The sequence below is a fragment of the Oncorhynchus nerka genome, linkage group LG5 (assembly GCF_034236695.1).
Source record: "Oncorhynchus nerka isolate Pitt River linkage group LG5, Oner_Uvic_2.0, whole genome shotgun sequence".
Taxonomy (NCBI): domain Eukaryota; kingdom Metazoa; phylum Chordata; class Actinopteri; order Salmoniformes; family Salmonidae; genus Oncorhynchus; species Oncorhynchus nerka.
This window is the reverse complement of record NC_088400.1, coordinates 11,019,677-11,040,139: the sequence shown is the minus strand read 5'-3', so window position 1 is coordinate 11,040,139 and position 20,463 is coordinate 11,019,677. Positions and strand designations below refer to the sequence as shown.

General features: G+C 44.6%; 1 protein-coding gene across 2 annotated transcripts; it reads right to left on the bottom strand.

The window, feature by feature from the left end:
* Positions 1-2,552: 2,552 nt before the first annotated feature.
* Positions 2,553-19,863, bottom strand: LOC115118060 (glucocorticoid receptor-like). Of its 2 annotated transcripts, none has more exons than XM_065018358.1 (6): positions 19,753-19,863; positions 17,260-17,541; positions 17,007-17,151; positions 13,983-14,113; positions 12,515-12,672; positions 2,553-8,328 (listed from the first exon to the last, which is right to left on the bottom strand). In XM_065018358.1, the coding sequence occupies exons 1-6, from the start codon at positions 19,772-19,774 to the stop codon at positions 8,176-8,178; spliced, it is 891 nt and encodes a 296-aa protein (XP_064874430.1). In that variant the 5' UTR covers positions 19,775-19,863; the 3' UTR covers positions 2,553-8,175. The 2 variants fall into 2 exon arrangements, with proteins under 2 accessions (XP_064874430.1, XP_064874431.1); XM_065018359.1 differs by lacking the exon at positions 19,753-19,863 and adding an exon at positions 19,181-19,710.
* Between the last annotated feature and the right edge of the window lie 600 nt (positions 19,864-20,463).

The window sequence follows — 20,463 nt, the reverse complement described above, 5'->3', positions numbered from 1 at the left end:
ATGTAGACAGCATGTGGAAGTTAGTTACAATTTGAAACCCTGAGGGTTAGCTACCTTTTGTTTGGTTATCATGGCATTATGCAACATTCAAAGAAAAGGCTCATCTATATAGCCTCAGTATGAATGGGAGCTGTTTTGCAAATGGGAGCTTTTAACAACAGTAGCATATTTACTAATAACATTGTCTGTAGATATTCAACACTACTTCCTAAGCTCATAACCAGCTGTGTTGTTGCAGTGTAAATAGATCCCACATATTCCTATCATGTAATTCACATCCACATTGTCCTTATTATTGAGCCATAACATAATTATGGGTCATTATTAGTGTGGGAGACTGAGGATTTATCTTTAATGAAGTATAACAATATGAGCCTTAATGTCAATTATGTTAAGTCGATTGTGAACATTTGCAATCCATTAACGCATGCATCAACATAATGTATTACTGTTGAATATAAAGCAAATTTTGAAGATAAATATTAAACTTCTTGATTGGAGGAACAATTTAATAAACAAAATAATGACAGATTTTTGTATTCTTGACATTGTATTCTGTTTTCATTTGAGAACACAAAATCCACTGAAATATTCTACTATTTCTGGTCTTACTGTCATTCTCGTCCCTCTTGCCTCCCACCGTCCCATCCGGATGAATCTTCAGATGACGTTCGCCATTCATGCAGTATAGGGTACGTTTTATTATTGTAGAGCAGATTACTTCTGAATCTCAGAGCCTGGTTCAACATATGGAATCTGGCATAGGAGCTACTGCCTTGGAGCCTGGTTCAACATCTGGAATCTGGCATAGGAGCTACAGCCTTGGAGCCTGGTTCAACATATGGAATCTGGCATAGGAGCTACAGCCTTGGAGCCTGGTTCAACATATGGAATCTGGCATAGGAGCTACAGCCTTGGAGCCTGGTCCACATCTGGCATAGGAGCTACAGCCTTGGAGCCCGGTCCACATCTGGCATAGGAGCTACAGCCTTGGAGCCTGGTTCAACATATGGAATCTGGCATAGGAGCTACAGCCTTGGAACCTGGTACAACATCTGGCATAGGAGCTACAGCCTTGGAGCCTGGTACAACATATGGAATCTGGCATAGGAGCTACCGCCTTGGAGCCTGGTACAACATCTGGCATAGGAGCTACAGCCTTGGAGCCTGATACAACATCTGGCATAGGAGCTACAGCCTTGGAGCCTGGTTCAACATATGGAATCTGGCATAGGAGCTACCGCCTTGGAGCCTGGTTCAACATATGGAATCTGGCATAGGAGCTACAGCCTTGGAGCCTGGTTCAACATATGGAATCTGGCATAGGAGCTACCGCCTTGGAGCCTGGTACAACATATGGAATCTGGCATAGGAGCTACCGCCTTGGAGCCTGGTTCAACATATGGAATCTGGCATAGGAGCTACAGCCTTGGAGCCTGGTTCAACATATGGAATCTGGCATAGGAGCTACAGCCTTGGAGCCTGGTTCAACATATGGAATCTGGCATAGGAGCTACAGCCTTGGAGCCTGGTTCAACATATGGAATCTGGCATAGGAGCTACAGCCTTGGAGCCTGGTTCAACATATGGCATAGGAGCTACCGCCTTGGAGCCCGGTCCACATCTGGCATAGGAGCTACAGCCTTGGAGCCTGGTTCAACATATGGAATCTGGCATAGGAGCTACAGCCTTGGAGCCTGGTCCAATATCTGGAATCTGGCATAGGAGCTACAGCCTTGGAGCCTGGTACAACATCTGGCATAGGAGCTACAGCCTTGGAGCCTGGTACAACATCTGGCATAGGAGCTACAGCCTTGGAGCCTGGTACAACATCTGGCATAGGAGCTACAGCCTTGGAGCCTGGTTCAACATATGGCATAGGAGCTACAGCCTTGGAGCCTGGTACAACATCTGGCATAGGAGCTACCGCCTTGGAGCCCGGTCCACATCTGGCATAGGAGCTACAGCCTTGGAGCCTGGTTCAACATATGGAATCTGGCATAGGAGCTACCGCCTTGGAGCCTGGTTCAACATATGGAATCTGGCATAGGAGCTACCGCCTTGGAGCCTGGTTCAACATCTGGCATAGGAGCTACAGCCTTGGAGCCTGGTTCAACATATGGAATCTGGCATAGGAGCTACAGCCTTGGAGCCTGGTCCAATATCTGGAATCTGGCATAGGAGCTACCGCCTTGGAGCCTGGTTCAACATATGGAATCTGGCATAGGAGCTACAGCCTTGGAGCCTGGTTCAACATCTGGAATCTGGCATAGGAGCTACCGCCTTGGAGCCTGGTACAACATATGGAATCTGGCATAGGAGCTACCGCCTTGGAGCCTGGTTCAACATATGGAATCTGGCATAGGAGCTACAGCCTTGGAGCCTGGTTCAACATATGGAATCTGGCATAGGAGCTACCGCCTTGGAGCCTGGTACAACATATGAACCATTGTTGAATTATCTATCACGTGGTTATTAAAAGTACAAGGTAACATCATGATCAATCTGTATATAATTTCTCGTTTTTAAAAAGATACCACACAAAACAAAGACGTAGTTCCAACATTTAATGGAAGGAAAAGCATCAACATGACCTACAGATTAGCAATAATACACAGGATATAGAAAACTATTATTATTTGTGGGAGAAATACAACAAATTGTTTTTGCTTTACTTTGGATTATATGTACATAATTTGTGTACAAGCAAAACAAATAAGCTTCGGAGAACAGCATATTACCAGTGAATAATCATCGTTCTGCCCTTGATAATACCTTCAGAAGTTCATGGCTGCATATGTTTTATACAAAATAGAAATTCAAAAACAATATTTTGGGGCAAAGGAAATTGTTAGGTTCAAACTGGTTGATTTGTGAACTTTTTGACTGACTACTATATTCATAATATTAGTACACAACATTTGACCAAAGCTATACAAAAAAAAGAAAATATAAAATGTGTTATGAAACAGAAAAGCCCTGCACGTCTGTCGTTCCACGAGCCACTAAAACGACAGGAAAATATGCTGAACTTTGCTTTGGCCACCTGATAGAAAAATGTCATATAGTGGAACTGTGTTGTCTAAATAAATGGTATATATTGACACTATTGAAAGGTTTCCTGAAAATCTGTCCTGCAGAGAAATACAGAGAATAGCTCACTGAAGTGAACATTTTCTGTCTAAAATAGCTTATATTGTAAAAGAAAAAAAAGAAATTACATAGTACACGTCCATATTCTCTTGTTTAGAGCAACAAGTAAGTCATGTATTTGTAATTCGTATTGCATATTTTCAGATTTCCTTGTCAAAAATGTACTGTATGATACAATTTCACAGAGACCAATACATTTTTTGGATAAGGAGAGGTGAGTAGTTTGTGGTTTCATACTTGTTATATGAAAGGCAACAGCAGAAAGTAATCCAGAAGCTGTTTAGATCGGGAGAACTAGTTTGCTGGTTTTGCTCAACTATGTTTGTACCACCATTGAAAGAAAATCAAATATTTTCCTTTAGGATAGATTGGGAAGCTAACAATGGCTAACCAAGTAGTGAGAACATCAAATGACTTTGGCATGTCCAGTATGAAACTAACTTACCTGAATGGCCAGGTGAGCTTTTATTTAACCTGACTGTTAATTAATGAATGTCACAAAAACACACAATGTTGGGAATCAAAACCGAATGTTTTTGGTTTTAAACGGTTCCATCCACATACATGTGTAACCAATGACAACAACCTGAGTATGGTATAGTTGTTCTTAAGAATCACTAATGTATAGTTTTTTATTAGATGTTGGCATAGTGTATGAAAATAATAAAATAGTCATTTTTTCCAACACGTAAATAGACCAATGACGGCAAACAAATAACTAGCATTGTATTTTTAATGCCAGTTCGGTGAGAAGTTGGAACACACCCCAACTATTCAAAATCGCTTCAGGTCTCGGGTTAACAATTCTCTCAAATTCCCCTCCCCTGCGGCATCACCATACATTTTTAGAATGTCTCCTGGTTTTTTGTCTCTTCCTTTAAACCAGTGACTGAATTTAACCAGGTATGTTGCCCTCTCAGAGCAACTAGTAAAATTAATGGATTAAATACGTGCCAGGAGTTAAGAAAAGTAACCAGCAGACACTATGCCCTCCCTCCAGGACCAGCAGACACTATGCCCTCCCTCCAGGACCAGCAGACACTATGCCCTCCCTCCAGGACCAGCAGACACTATGCCCTCCCTCCAGGACCAGCAGACACTATGCCCTCCCTCCAGGACCAGCAGACACTATGCCCTCCCTCCAGGACCAGCAGACACTATGCCCTCCCTCCAGGACCAGCACACTATGCCCTCCCTCTAGGACCAGCAGACACTACGCCCTCCCTCCAGGACCAGCAGACACTATGCCCTCCCTCTAGGACTTAAGTCATCCCCGCCTGACCTAGTACAGAGATTCACATTCATTTTGATACCTGGGTTGGTTTGTGTTTCACGGGAGAAAGAACAAAAAATCTGCACAGAAGCAAAACATGAATGACAAAGCAGGAAAATGTTTTTGGTGACAACATGATGACAAAATCATAAAATATTACAAATTCATGTTGGACTCATTAAACTAAGTACATGTGTATAGAAAGGGTTTGTTAGACTTAAAGGGTCAACCTGCTATCTATATTTATGCGAGGGAATCTCTAGTGTGGATGAAAACACTAAAAAAGGTCAATAGTTCACCTTTTTAGTTTCTGTAATAATTCACTCAATCCACAGTGGACATAAGCGCTTTAAGTAGTTTTTTTTCTCTCCCTCATCTTTTTCTGAAATAAACACTGACAACTGTTAAAACGAGGACTGTTTTCCAAACCTGAAAAAAAGAGAAAGTTCAAGTTTGGCACTGAAACTCCCAGAGGACAGAAGATGGAGAGCTATGCCCTCCATCAACAAAGCTACATCCCAAATGGCACCTTATTCCCTATTTCGTGCACTACTTTGGACCAGAGCCCTCCTCTGGTCATAAGTAAGACACTACAAAGGGAACAAGGGTGTCATTTGGGACGACACACAGTTTGAGTGCAAAACACAAGATGACAGAGAAGGATGTTAGTACTAAGTGCTTTACTGGAAAACGTTTTTAGTAAAACACACACAAAGAGCTAAGATGTAAGCAAGGTGCCTCGGTGGGTAAGAGGTTGTCCTAGACCACGGTCCATCAGTGGCAGTTCTCCGGAACCCCCTGTGTATCGCTGGTTTGTCTCGTAAAATGGTCAAATTGTCTGATATGTCAGTGACATGTCACTGTTGCCAGAATATAAGTGACTCTTTAGGGATCAATAGTGACAAGTTAGCCATGTTTCATTCACATACCCCTCTACTATCCATTCAAACACATCTGTGTTCATACAGAATGCAGCATATAGAGTATTGAGGGTCAAACACTGAAGCCCTCTGCCTTTCCTAAAGTGACCAAGAACTACTGTACAACTAAATTCAAGAACTGCCATACTCCCATTAAATATTACGGTTAGGGAAACCATAGCAAGCAGCCTGGTTTTGGGGCCGCCGATGCGTTCTCAAACTCTCTATTTTTGATTGGCTGACGCATCTCTCTCCGACACATTCCAACAATGACAATGGGCAAAAAAACGACTAGCAAAACAACAGTTAAAACAAAAGCAACAGGAAGAAGTTCACTGACTGACGACAGTGGTTAGAGCGATGGGCCAGTAACCAGCAGGTAGCCTAGTGGTTAGAGCGTTGGGCCAGTAACCAGCAGGTAGCCTAGTGGTTAGAGCGTTGGGCCAGTAACCAGCAGGTAGCCTAGTGGTTAGAGCGTTGGGCCAGTAACCAGCAGGTAGCCTAGTGGTTAGAGCGTTGGGCCAGTAACCAGCAGGTAGCCTAGTGGTTAGAGCGTTGGGCCAGTAACCAGCAGGTAGCCTAGTGGTTAGAGCGATGGGCCAGTAACCAAGAGGTTGCCTAGTGGTTAGAGCGTTGGGCCAGTAACCAGCAGGTAGCCTAGTGGTTAGAGCGATGGGCCAGTAACCAGCAGGTAGCCTAGTGGTTAGAGCGTTGGGCCAGTAACCAGCAGGTAGCCTAGTGGTTAGAGCGTTGGGCCAGTAACCAGCAGGTAGCCTAGTGGTTAGAGCGTTGGGCCAGTAACCAGCAGGTAGCCTAGTGGTTAGAGCGATGGGCCAGTAACCAGCAGGTAGCCTAGTGGTTAGAGCGTTGGGCCAGTAACCAGCAGGTAGCCTAGTGGTTAGAGCGATGGGCCAGTAACCAGCAGGTAGCCTAGTGGTTAGAGCGTTGGGCCAGTAACCAGCAGGTAGCCTAGTGGTTAGAGCGTTGGGCCAGTAACCAGCAGGTAGCCTAGTGGTTAGAGCGTTGGGCCAGTAACCAGCAGGTAGCCTAGTGGTTAGAGCGTTGGGCTAGTAACCAGCAGGTAGCCTAGTGGTTAGAGCGATGGGCCAGTAACCAAGAGGTTGCCTAGTGGTTAGAGCGTTGGGCCAGTAACCAGCAGGTAGCCTAGTGGTTAGAGCGATGGGCCAGTAACCAGCAGGTAGCCTAGTGGTTAGAGCGTTGGGCCAGTAACCAAGAGGTTGCCTAGTGGTTAGAGCGTTGGGCCAGTAACCAGCAGGTAGCCTAGTGGTTAGAGCGATGGGCCAGTAACCAGCAGGTAGCCTAGTGGTTAGAGCGATGGGCCAGTAACCAGCAGGTAGGCTAGTGGTTAGAGCGTTGGGCCAGTAACCAGCAGGTAGCCTAGTGGTTAGAGCGTTGGGCCAGTAACCAGCAGGTAGCCTAGTGGTTAGAGCGATGGGCCATTAACCAAGAGGTTGCTGGATCGAATCCCCGAGCTGACAAGGTAAAAATCTGTTGTGCGTTCCCCAGTAGGCCATCATTGTAAATAAGAATTTGTTCTTAACTGACTTGCCTAGTTAAAGACCCAGTTACATTTTGCTGACAAAAATAACAAGTTCAATGGTGACAATTAATAGCTTCCTTTTACAAACATCCAATAGAGTTAAAGATATATTTTCTACTACTTACTTTCACATTCTCTCAGTTTAGTAGAGAGGGGGGGTATAGTGCTAAAATAGTATTTAAAATAGAGACGTGAACAAGAGATCAGGAATGGAATACTGTATGTAGATTGGGAGTATTATTAGATCGATTGATCTCACATTGAGAATCCATAACCGAGCTGCAATAGCAACAGACAAACACGGCAGCCATTTTAAAAAGGAAAACTGACTGAAACTGCATGTAACAGGAAGAAAACAACAATCACATACACCGAGGGTCAACCGTGATGGTGAAGGAAGAACATCCTCGGACAGTCAGAGAACGGCTAAAATCAGACACTAAAAAGGCACATATTTTTTTCTCTCCCTTTTTTCTGATCGACGGTGTGTGTGTGTGTGTGTGTGTGTAAACCTGGCAGCCAGCGTGTCGACTAAACGTAGACAAAGATAGGTCTGTGAATTGTGTACTGTACGCTTACATTACAACAAAAAAAACTATTTCATAATGTTATGCCTGACTTAAAAATTAAAAATAAAAAGCTATGCAAACATGCTTTTGTAAAGACAGTTACGAAACAAAACGAGATGTTTTATGTCATGTGACTTGATAATCAACTCTGTTACAACCAGGTTCTAAACACGACAGTAGGTAGAGGAATACCCAGTAGCTAAACCTGTGGGAAAACATCACAAGAGTTATAGTGTTACCTTTGCTGAGGTAAGAAATGACCTGTATAATAAACTGTATAAACCTGTGGCTGTAAAAAATAGCATCTTAATAATCTGTACATAAGATACTTGTTTAATCTAGATATTGTTAAATTCTGAGGGTGATACACCTGAGAAAACATGGTTAGTTTATTTCAATCCTTGATTATCTTTAAACTTAAGACATTTATTTCTACTGTTATACTGCATACTGGATCATAGATGTTAAACGAAACAAAAAAAAACTCTGTGCTCTTTCCCTCTCGTCGTCTGCCTCTTGACAAATCTCTCCTTCCTCCTCCATGTTTCATCCCCAAATCCCCAAACCCTTGTACTTTGTATACTTTCTCCCAAAACAGCATCTCCTCTTCTGTCCTCTCTTCTTCCCGGTCTCCCTCTGTCAGGGGAAAGGTGAGGGGATTTTAAGGCATTGTGTCTTGGTGGCGGAAGCACCACACAGTCATTTCTGGTGGAAGAGGAGGGGCTTGACGCTCCCGGCTTTGAATTTTGGTAACTGGTTGCTGATGATCTCTGCTAACATCTCTGGGAACTCCACCGACAGAGACTTGTTGACGAACGTGTAGAAGCAGAAGTTGAGCAGCCCACCAACCATCTAAAGGGAAAGCAGCACATTAGACATGTTTATTTACTGTCTGTTGGCCACAGAAATGTTCTTAAACAAACATGGCTAGATGAATGACAGGAGAACACATAATTAGGGCTAGGCCTCTTTTTTTCTAAATTTCCGCCTGAATGACATGCCCAAAGTAAACTGCCTGTTGCACAGGCCCTGAAGCCAGAATATGCATATAATTGGTACCATTGGAAAGAAAACAATTTGAAGTTTGTAGAAATGTTAAAATAATGTAGACGAAAAACCAAACATAATTTCTTTTTGTTTTGTTGAGACCATGCTCTTACAATGGAAAGTATAGGGGCAAACTGAATTCTAGCTGTAATTCCTATGGCTTCCACAGGGTGTCAGCAGTCTATGATCAAGGTTTCAAGGCTTGTAACTTCCAAAACGAATAAGAAATATCAGTTTTAGTACAGGCACACAGTCTTGGAAATGTGTGTTCGGGCGCCATGAAGACAGGACGCACCTGCTAAAATCAGTTTCCTATTGAACATACTTCTTTCTGTAAGAAATATTATAGTTTGATGACATTTGAGGGTATCTGAGGAGTAAATAGAAACGTATTTTGATTTGTTGAAACAAAGTTTAGGGGAAGATTTTCATATTCCTTTCTCTGCATGTTGAACGAGTTGATTATTCAAATCGATGGCGCCAACTAAACATACTTTTTGGGATATAAAGAAGGATTTTATCAACAAAACGACAAACATGTTATAGCTGGGACCCTTTGGATGACAAATCAGAGGAAGTTTTTCAAAAAGTAAGTGAATATTTCATCGTTATGTGAATTTATGAAACCTGTGCCGGTGGAAAATGATGTTGATGTGGGACCCCGTCCTCAACCAATCACATGGCATGTTTTCACTGTAATAGCTACTGTAAATAGGACAGTGCAGGTCGATTAACAAGAGTTGAAGCTTTCAGCCGATGTAAGACACTTGTATGTACCTAAATGTTTAATATCCATAATTTGTATGATTATTTATTTGAATTGCAGGGCCCTCCAGTTTCACCGGAAGTTGTTCCACTAGCAGGACCCCTAAGAAGTTCACATCCTGTCCCAACATATGCAAGTTGTCATCATTATTGTTCCTAACCCACTCATTCATGAATCCCATATCTAGCTGTATGCCACATGTGTGTTGTAATAGTAGAATACCGTTTCTAAACTGGGTAGTGCATCATCAGTTCCTCTTATCATGTCAGTCATTGCAAACCTTTAGAGAGCTATTTATAAATTGTCCGAAATGTCCAGATCAAAAAGCCCATGTCAACTAACATTTTATAGCTAGGTTTTTTTTAGTACATAGATTTTGTTGTAATGTTTGAGTCACTCAAATATCACAAAATACACCTTAGACATGGCAAAATGTATAGAATTGCAAGAAAATGCTAAATGTTCTCTGCTTCTCATGACAAAATTTGTAGACCACCAGGAGACAGCATTGAGCTCCAGACCACCAGGAGGCAGCATTGAGCTCCAGACCACCAGGAGAAAGCATTGAGCTCCAGACCACCAGGAGACAGCATTGAGCTCCAGACCACCAGGGGGCAGCATTGAGCTCCAGACCACGAATGTGAAATGTCAGAATAATAGTAGAGATAATGATTTATTTCAGCTTTTATTTCTTTCATCACATTCCCAGTGGGTCAGACGTTCACATGCACTCAATTAGTATTTGGTAGCATTGCCTTTAAATTGATTAACTTGGGTCAAACGTTTTGGGGAGCCTTCCACAAGCTTCTCACAATAAGTTGGGTGAATTTTGGCCCATTCCTCCTGACAGAGCTGGTGTAACTGAGTCAGGTTTGTAGGCCTCCTCGCTTGCACGCGCTTTTTCAGTTCGGCCCACAAATTTTCTATAGGATTAAGGTCAGGGCTTTGTGATGGCCACTCCAATACCTTGACTTTGTTGTCCTTAAGCCATTTTGCCACAACTTTGGAAGTATGCTTGGCGTCATTGTCCATTTGCGACCAAGCTTTAACTTCCTGACTGATGTCTTGGGATGTTGCTTCAATATATCCACATAATTTCCCTCCCTCATGATGCCATCTATTTTGTGAAGTGCACCAGTCCCTCCTGCAGCAAAACACCCCCACAACATGATGCTACCACCCCGTGCTTCACGGTTGGGATGGTGTTCTTCGGCTTGCAAGCCTCCCCCTCTTCCGCCAAACATAACGATGGTCATTATGGCCAAACAGTTATATATTTTTTTCATATTTGTCCCCATGTGCAGTTGCAAACCGTAGCCTGGCTTTTTTATGGCGGTTTTGGAGCAGTGGCTTCTTTCTTGCTGAGTGGCCTTTCAGGTTATGTCGATATAGGACTTGTTTTACTGTGGATATAGATACTTTTGTACCTGTTTCCTCCAGCATCTTCACAAGGTCCTTTGCTGTTGTTCTGGGATTGATTTGCACTTTTCGCACCAAAGTACATTCATCACTAGGAGACAGAACGCGTCTCTTTCCTCAGCGGTATGACGGCTGGGTGGTCCCCGGGTGTTTATACTTGCGTACTATTGTTTGTACAGATGAACGTGGTACCTTCAGGTGTTTGGAAATTGCTCCCAAGGATGAACCAGACTTGTGGAGGTCTACAATTCTTTTTCTGAAAGTGTTGGTTGATTTCTTTTGATTTCCCCATTATGTCAAGCAAAGACGTACTGAGTTTGAAGGTAGGCCTTGAAATACAAGTTCTTTGACACCAATCTCAACAAACCATGTCTGTATGGACCTCACTTTGTGCATGGGGGCACTGTCATGCTGAAACAGGAAAGGGCCTTCCCCAAACTTTTGCCACAAAGTTGGAAGCACAGAATCGTATAGAATGTCATTGCGTTAAGATTCCATTTCACTGGAACTAATGGGCCTAGCCCGAACCATGAAAACAGCCCCAGATCATTATTCCGCCTCCACCAAACTTTACAGTTGGCAATATGCATGCGGGCGTTCTCCTGGCATCTGCCAAACACAGATTCGTCAATCGGATTGCCAGATAGTGAAGCGTGATTCATGACTCCAGAGAACGTGTTTCCACTGCTTCAGTGTCCAGTGGCGGCGAGCTTTACACCCCTCCAGCCGATGCTTGGCATTGCACATGGTGATCTTAACAATGACAGAGAAATCAGATTATCTCCAGGGACAAACAGGGCCGAATAACATGGTTGTGGACAGAATTGCTGGAAACCTGGACGGAGTCTGCGTTCAAGACCACGAATGGTATTATATTGCGGTAAACACAACATTACAGTTGGAACCTAATTTGGCCAAAGAAAATGGTTCAACAGAATGAAACAAAACACTTGTTGGATATTTAATGAACTGGTTTAAAACCTTGAAATGGCCTATATTGCAGCAATTCCCAACAAAGGTGAGTGCATACCGTAGGCCTACTGAACAAATGACAGCAATAATAGCCTAATGCTATTTATTTTACAACAGGCCTAGTTTTAACCTTCATCTCAAACTAAATACGAAGCACAACATTTAAAAAGACCGTTAGAACTTAATTTAGCCAACAAAAATGTCTCAACAAATCAAAAATGATATACAATAATGATAAAACAAATGATAATAAATAAAAGTTAACCTCAAACCTGAATAGCGAGTTACACACAGTCCATTTGGCAGTACAAACGCTTTTCTAATCTTTGTCCACTACAATATTATAACTTGTCCCAGAGGACGCCACCCCCCCCCCCCCCCCCTCCCGTCGGCTTCTTCTCACTATCCTCTTTTGTCCTCTAACTTTAATTTTACTTCAATATAAAAGACCTGCATCTTCACAATCAACAGTAGTCTAGGTCAGGGCTCCTTTCACTCTCTCTCTCTCTCTCTCTCTCTCTCTCTCTTCAGCAGCAGGCACGTGTGAGGTGAGCAGCCAGAACCGGTTTCAGCTGGAAATAAGCTATACATTTTGAGTTGCAGTTGTCTGACACAGATAACAAGATCACACTGTTCTCTTCACCTCACAGAGATGAAATGAACAGAGTACGGGTCAAGACGGTAAATCAATTTTAAATGCACATATTCCAGACGCGTGGCAATTATATCAGACCCGACTGATATCCAAGGGAAAAATCGGAATTTAAGCCCCGATCCCGGGTCTTATCTCAGGATTTTGAGTCTGTTGGACCCGTGAAGAATTCTAATGTGTACCTCGTGCATGGAGTCAAGAAGCTTGGTGAGCTGGTAGAAGCGTTGCCAGTTCTGGCTGGAGTTTTCCTCTCTCTTGACGATGGCCTTCCCCAACTCCTTGATGTAGGACATCCTGATCTCATCAAACACTGCCTGACTCTTCAGACCATCCTTTGGCACTGGTGGGGGGAGGGGGGGACAACATAATACATCAACCTCTGTGTGTTTTTGCCTTTGGCACTAAAGATGAACATAACAGGAAAAGTGTTAAACAGCCCAGTAAGTCGTGCCTACGCAGTTCCCCTTCCATTATACAGTGCCTATGCAGTTCCCCTTCCATTATAAAGTGCCTACGCAGTTCCCCTTCCATTATACAGTGCCTACGCAGTTCCCCTTCCATTATACAGTGCCTACGCAGTTCCCCTTCCATTATACAGTGCCTACGCAGTTCCCCTTCCATTATACAGTGCCTATGCAGTTCCCCTTCCATTATACAGTGCCTATGCAGTTCCCCTTCCATTATACAGTGCCTATGCAGTTCCCCTTCCATTATACAGTGCCTACGCAGTTCCCCTTCCATTATACAGTGCCTACGCAGTTCCCCTTCCATTATACAGTGCCTATGCAGTTCCCCTTCCATTATACAGTGCCTACGCAGTTCCCCTTCCATTATACAGTGCCTACGCAGTTCCTTCCATTATACAGTGCCTATGCAGTTCCCCTTCCATTATACAGTGCCTACGCAGTTCCCTTCCATTATACAGTGCCTACGCAGTTCCCCTTCCATTATACAGTGCCTACGCAGTTCCCCTTCCATTATACAGTGCCTACGCAGTTCCCCTTCCATTAAACAGTGCCTACGCAGTTCCCCTTCCATTATAAAGTGCCTACGCAGTTCCCTTTCCATTATACAGTGCCTACGCAGTTCCCCTTCCATTATACAGTGCCTATGCAGTTCCCCTTCCATTATACAGTGCCTACGCAGTTCCCCTTCCATTATACAGTGCCTATGCAGTTCCCCTTCCATTATACAGTGCCTACGCAGTTCCCCTTCCATTTTACAGTGCCTGAGGAAAGTATTCAGACCCTTTGTCTTTTTCCACATTTTGTTACGTTACAGCCTTGTTCTAAAATGTATGAAATAGTTTTTGCTTTGTCATTATGAGGTATTGTGTGTAGATCGATGAGGCCAAAATTTTTAAAAATTTTTAAATCAATTTTAGAATAAGGCTATAACGTAAACAAAATGTGGAAAAAGTCAAGGTGTCTGAATACTTTCCGAATGCACTGTTATGTTGAAAATGTAAAGTGAAAATACAATAAGATGAAATAGGAAACGTTCCTTCTTTAACATCCCAATGGCAGGATCAACATTAAAAACATAACAGTAAAAACCCAGGAACACACAGCCATCAATCAGGAAATAGGTTGTCATATTGTTATGGACTCAAGTGGGAAAGGTCAAAGAAAAAGCAGAGCTGAGACTCACCGGTGCTGAGCAGCAGCAGAACCTTCATACACAGATACTCGTCATGAGACACCTGCAGTCTGACAAACTCACTGGAGATCTTCAACATCTGTTCACACTGGTCTGCCATGTAGGGTAGCTTCATACGGTCCCTGATGAGGAGAGAGAGAGACATGTTAGTGATGACATCACACTGGTCTGCCATGTAGGGCAGCTTCATACGGTCCCTGATGAGGAGAGAGAGAGACATGTTAGTGATGACATCACACTGGTCTGCCATGTAGGGCAGCTTCATACGGTCCCTGATGAGGAGAGAGAGAGAGAGACATGACATGTTAGTGATGACATCACACTGGTCTGCCATGTAGGGTAGCTTCATACGGTCCCTGATGAGGAGAGAGAGAGACATGTTAGTGATGACATCACACTGGTCTGCCATGTAGGGCAGCTTCATACGGTCCCTGATGAGGAGAGAGAGAGACATGTTAGTGATGACATCACACTGGTCTGCCATGTAGGGCAGCTTCATACGGTCCCTGATGAGGAGAGAGAGACATGTTAGTGATGACATCACACTGGTCTGCCATGTAGGGCAGCTTCATACGGTCCCTGATGAGGAGAGAGAGAGAGAGAGACATGTATGTTAGTGATGACGTCACACTGGTCTGCCATATAGGGCAGCTTCATACGGTCCCTGATGAGGAGAGAGAGAGACATGTTAGTGATGACATCACACTGGTCTGCCATGTAGGGCAGCTTCATACGGTCCCTGATGAGGAGAGAGAGAGACATGTTAGTGATGACATCACACTGGTCTGCCATGTAGGGCAGCTTCATACGGTCCCTGATGAGGAGAGAGAGAGAGAGACATGTTAGTGATGACATCACACTGGTCTGCCATGTAGGGCAGCTTCATACGGTCCCTGATGAGGAGAGAGAGAGACATGTTAGTGATGACATCACACTGGTCTGCCATGTAGGGCAGCTTCATACGGTCCCTGATGAGGAGAGAGAGAGACATGTTAGTGATGACATCACACTGGTCTGCCATGTAGGGCAGCTTCATACGGTCCCTGATGAGGAGAGAGAGAGACATGTTAGTGATGACATCACACTGGTCTGCCATGTAGGGCAGCTTCATACGGTCCCTGATGAGGAGAGAGAGAGACATGTTAGTGATGACATCACACTGGTCTGCCATGTAGGGCAGCTTCATACGGTCCCTGATGAGGAGAGAGAGAGACATGTTAGTGATGACATCACACTGGTCTGCCATGTAGGGCAGCTTCATACGGTCCCTGATGTCCCTGATGAGATGAGAGAGAGAGACATGTTAGTGATGACATCACACTGGTCTGCCATGTAGGGCAGCTTCATACGGTCCCTGATGAGGAGAGAGAGAGACATGTTAGTGATGACATCACACTGGTCTGCCATGTAGGGCAGCTTCATACGGTCCCTGATGAGGAGAGAGAGAGAGAGAGAGACATGTATGTTAGTGATGACATCACACTGGTCTGCCATGTAGGGCAGCTTCATACGGTCCCTGATGAGGAGAGAGAGAGACATGTTAGTGATGACATCACACTGGTCTGCCATGTAGGGCAGCTTCATACGGTCCCTGATGAGGAGAGAGAGAGACATGTTAGTGATGACATCACACTGGTCTGCCATGTAGGGCAGCTTCATACGGTCCCTGATGAGGAGAGAGAGAGACATGTTAGTGATGACATCACACTGGTCTGCCATGTAGGGCAGCTTCATACGGTCCCTGATGAGGAGAGAGAGAGAGAGAGAGAGAGAGAGAGACACATGTATGTTAGTGATGACGTCACACTGGTCTGCCATGTAGGGTAGCTTCATACGGTCCCTGATGAGGAGAGAGAGAGACATGTTAGTGATGACATCACACTGGTCTGCCATGTAGGGCAGCATGGTCCCTGATGAGGAGAGAGAGACATGTTAGTGATGACATCACACTGGTCTGCCATGTAGGGCAGCTTCATACGGTCCCTGATGAGGAGAGAGAGAGACATGTTAGTGATGACATCACACTGGTCTGCCATGTAGGGCAGCTTCATACGGTCCCTGATGAGGAGAGAGAGAGAGAGACATGTTAGTGATGACATCACACTGGTCTGCCATGTAGGGCAGCTTCATACGGTCCCTGATGAGGAGAGAGAGAGAGAGAGAGAGAGAGAGAGAGAGAGAGAGAGAGAGAGAGAGAGAGAGAGACATGTATGTTAGTGATGACGTCACACTGGTCTGCCATATAGGGCAGCTTCATACGGTCCCTGATGAGGAGAGAGAGAGACATGTTAGTGATGACATCACACTGGTCTGCCATGTAGGGCAGCTTCATACGGTCCCTGATGAGGAGAGAGAGACATGTTAGTGATGACGTCACACTGGTCTGCCATGTAGGGCAGCTTCATACGGTCCCTGATGAGGAGAGAGAGAGACATGTTAGTGATGACATCACACTGGTCTGCCATGTAGGGCAGCTTCATACGGTCCCTGATGAGGAGAGAGAGAGACATGTTAGTGATGACATCACACTGGTCTGCCATGTAGGGCAGCTTCATACGGTCCCTGATGAGGAGAGAGAGAGACATGTTAGTGATGACATCACACTGGTCTGCCATGTAGGGCAGCTTCATACGGTCCCTGATGAGGAGAGAGAGAGACATGTTAGTGATGACATCACACTGGTCTGCCATGTAGGGCAGCTTCATACGGTCCCTGATGAGGAGAGAGAGAGAGAGAGAGAGACATGTATGTTAGTGATGACATCACACTGGTCTGCCATGTAGGGTAGCTTCATACGGTCCCTGATGAGGAGAGAGAGAGACATGTTAGTGATGACATCACACTGGTCTGCCATGTAGGGCAGCTTCATATGGTCTCTGATGAGGAGAGAGAGAGACATGTTAGTGATGACATCACACTGGTCTGCCATATAGGGTAGCTTCATACGGTCCCTGATGAGAGAGAGAGAGACATGCAGACAGACAGAGACTTAGGCCGAAAGATAAATAGACATACTGGTTGATGACGAGGTCTGGAGCGAAGCAGAGCATGTTCCCGTCACACTGTTGGTAGGACCTCCAGCCCAGGCCGAAGGACATGAGGAACAACCAGGAACACTGCAGCAGAGTCATCTGGTCGTCCAGGTGAAGGTTCCGGAACCCTGCAGGGGAAGGTAACAGAACACTGAATAGGTTCCATTTCCCTGATGATCCTGTAGTACTGCTGTCTATGGTAGGTTTCCAGCCATGTCTCTAAGAAATAGTAGTACCTGGCAAAGACTTAGCCCACTTGACGGCTGATACCACCTGTCGTCCCCCCAGCCTGTTGAGGGTGGTCATGATGCGTGTGGAGGTGTCTGGCAGGGTGCCGTCGTAGCCAGAGTAGATGGTGTCTGGCTCGATGGCCTTTAGTAGAGACAGCATGGTGGGGGTGAGCTGGGGCATGGACTTGGGGACCAGCGACCTGGCCTCTGGGAGCGGACGGGGGGTCAGCTCGGCCATGGTGGGCTGCTGCACCCCCTTTAAACGGTTCAGCTTCTTGGTTTTACGAGCTGTGGTGAAGGAGAGAGGAAGGGAGGGAGAGAGGAGGTATATTGACTGACCATGATATCAAAAAACAGTTAAACTAACATACAGTACCTTCGGAGAGTATTCAGACCCCTTGACCTTTTCTAAAAATGATTAAATTGTGTGTGTCCCCCATTAATCTACACACAATACCCCATAATGTCAAAGCAAAAACTGTTTTTCTGAAATTATTGTTAGTGAAATATCACATTTACATATCTTCCTAAAGTGTTCCCATTCCCTTTAATAAGTGCCTCGATGACATTGTCCCCACAGTGACAGTACATACATACCCCAACCAGAAGCCATGGATTACAGGCAACATTCACACTAAAGGCTAAAGCTGCCACTTTTAAGGACCGGGACACTAATCCCTTTACTCAGTACTTTGTTGAAGCACCCTTGGCAGCAATTACAGCCTCAAGTCTTCTTGGGTATGACGCTACAAGCTTGGCACATCTGTATTTGGGGAGTTTCTTCCATTCTTCTCTGCAGATCCTTTCAAGCTCTGTCAGGTTGGATGGGGAGCTTTGCTGCACAGCTATTTTTAGGTCTCTCCAGAGATGCACCATCTGGTTCCAAGTCCGGGCTCTGGCTGGGCCACTCAGGGACATTCAGAGACTTGTCTTGGCTGTGTGCTTAGGGTCGTTGACCTGTTGGAAGGTGAACCTTCACCCCAGTCTGAGGGCCTGAGTGCTCTGGAGCAGGTTTTTATCAAGGATCTCTCTTTTCCCTCAATCCTGACTAGTATCCCAGTAACTGCAGCTGAAAAACATTCCCACAGCGTGATGCTGCACCACCATGCTTCACCGTAGGGATGGTGCCAGATTTCCTCCAGACATGACATTTGGCATTCAGGCCAAAGAGTTCAATCTTGGTTTCATCAGACCAGAGAATCTTGTTTTTAATGGTCTGAGAGTCTTTAGGTGCCTTTTGGAAAACTCCAAGCGTGCTGTCATGTACCTTTTACAGAGGAGTGGCTTCTGTCTGGCTACCATAAAGGCCTGATTGGTGGAGTGCTGCAGAGATAGTTGTCCTTCTAGAAGGTTCTCCCATCTCCACAGAGGAACTCTAGAGCTCTGTCAGAGTGACCATCGGGTTCTTGGTCACCTCCCTGACCAATGCCCTTCTCCCTCGATTGTTCAGTTTGGGCGGGCGACCAGTTCTAGGAAGAGTCTTGGTGGTTCCAAACTTCTTCCATTTAAAAATGGAGACAACTGTGTTCTTGGGGACCTTCAATGCTGCAGGAAGTTTTTGGTACTCTTCCCCAGATCTGTACCTCGACACAATCCTGTCTCGGAGCTCTACGGACAATTCCTTTGACCTCATGCTTTGTCATTATGGGGTATTGTGATGTCATTATGGGGTATTGTGATGTCATTATGGGGTATTGTGTGTAGATTGCTGAGAAAAAAAATAATATTTATTCCATTTTAGAATAAGGCTGTAACGTAACAAAATATGGAAAAAGTCAAGGGGTCTGAATACTTTCTGAAGGCACTGTATCTACTTGTGTCTGGTACTTGAGGTTGTAGTAGCTTGTAGTCATAGATGGAGCTGTACACCAATTTACATTAAATCAAATATAGAATCTGTAAAATAAAACAAGGTTAAAGAGTGTACCTTCCAGGTTCATCCCTGCCATGAGACAATAAAAGAAGGTAAAAGAGTGTACCTTCCAGGTTCATCTCTGCCATGAGACAATAAAACAAGGTAAAAGAGTGTACCTTCCAGGTTCATCCCTGCCATGAGACAATAAAACAAGGTAAAAGAGTGTACCTTCCAGGTTCATCCCTGCCATGAGACAATAAAACAAGGTAAAAGAGTGTACCTTCCAGGTTCATCTCTGCCATGAGACAATAAAACAAGGTAAAAGAGTGTACCTTCCAGGTTCATCCCTGCCATGAGACAATAAAACAAGGTAAAAGAGTGTACCTTCCAGGTTCATCCCTGCCATGAGACAATAAAACAAGGTAAAAGAGTGTACCTTCCAGGTTCATCCCTGCCATGAGACAATAAAACAAGGTAAAAGAGTGTACCTTCCAGGTTCATCCCTGCCATGAGACAATAAAACAAGGTAAAAGAGTGTACCTTCCAGGTTCATCCCTGCCATGAGACAATAAAACAAGGTAAAAGAGTGTACCTTCCAGGTTCATCCCTGCCATGAGACAATAAAACAAGGTAAAATAGTTTACCTTCCAGGTTCATCCCTGCCATGAGACACTTGCGGAAGCGGCAGGCTGGACAGTTCTTCCTTCTGATCTTATCAATGATGCAGTCCTTCCTCCCAGCACACAGGTAGTTGTGTTGCCCTGAAACACGAGAAGAGAATTTGAATGACAAAACAATTGAATAAAGTACCTCTTTCTTCTTGCATCATACTGGATCAGCAAGCCCCCAACTTGCAAATCAAATGTCTGCAGTGTCTTAATTCGAACAGGCACAGACGAGTATCATTCACGATATGCCTACCGTACATCATTCCATGTCACCAGCTGTGCAACAGTACCAGTAGCACCAGTTGTTCTACCATCTCACTCCTTGCCAGTATCTACCGTAAACCAAACATCATTCCATGCCGCCACAGTACAAGGTGTCTTACCATCTCACCCCTTGCCATCCTACCTTGCCAGTATCTACCGTAAACCAAACATCATTCCATGCCGCCACAGTACAAGGTGTCTTACCATCTCACTCCTTGCCATCCTACCTTGCCAGTATCTACTGTAAACCAAACATCATTCCATGCTGCCACAGTACAAGGTGTCTTACCATCTCACTCCTTGCCATCCTACCTTGCCAGTATCTACTGTAAACCAAACATCATTCCATGCTGCCACAGTACATCCTACCTTGGTATCTACTGTCCAAACATCATTCCACCATCTCATCTCTCTTGCCATCCT

Coding starts and splice junctions, on each gene's coding strand:
- LOC115118060 (XM_065018358.1), bottom strand. CDS start 19,774: ATGGCAGGGATGAACCTGGAAG. Junction 14,114..17,006: donor CCAGACCTCGTCATCAACCA/GTATGTCTATTT, acceptor TCTCCTCATCAG/GGACCGTATGAAGCTACCCT. Junction 12,673..13,982: donor TCTGCTGCTGCTCAGCACCG/GTGAGTCTCAGC, acceptor TCCCCCCACCAG/TGCCAAAGGATGGTCTGAAG.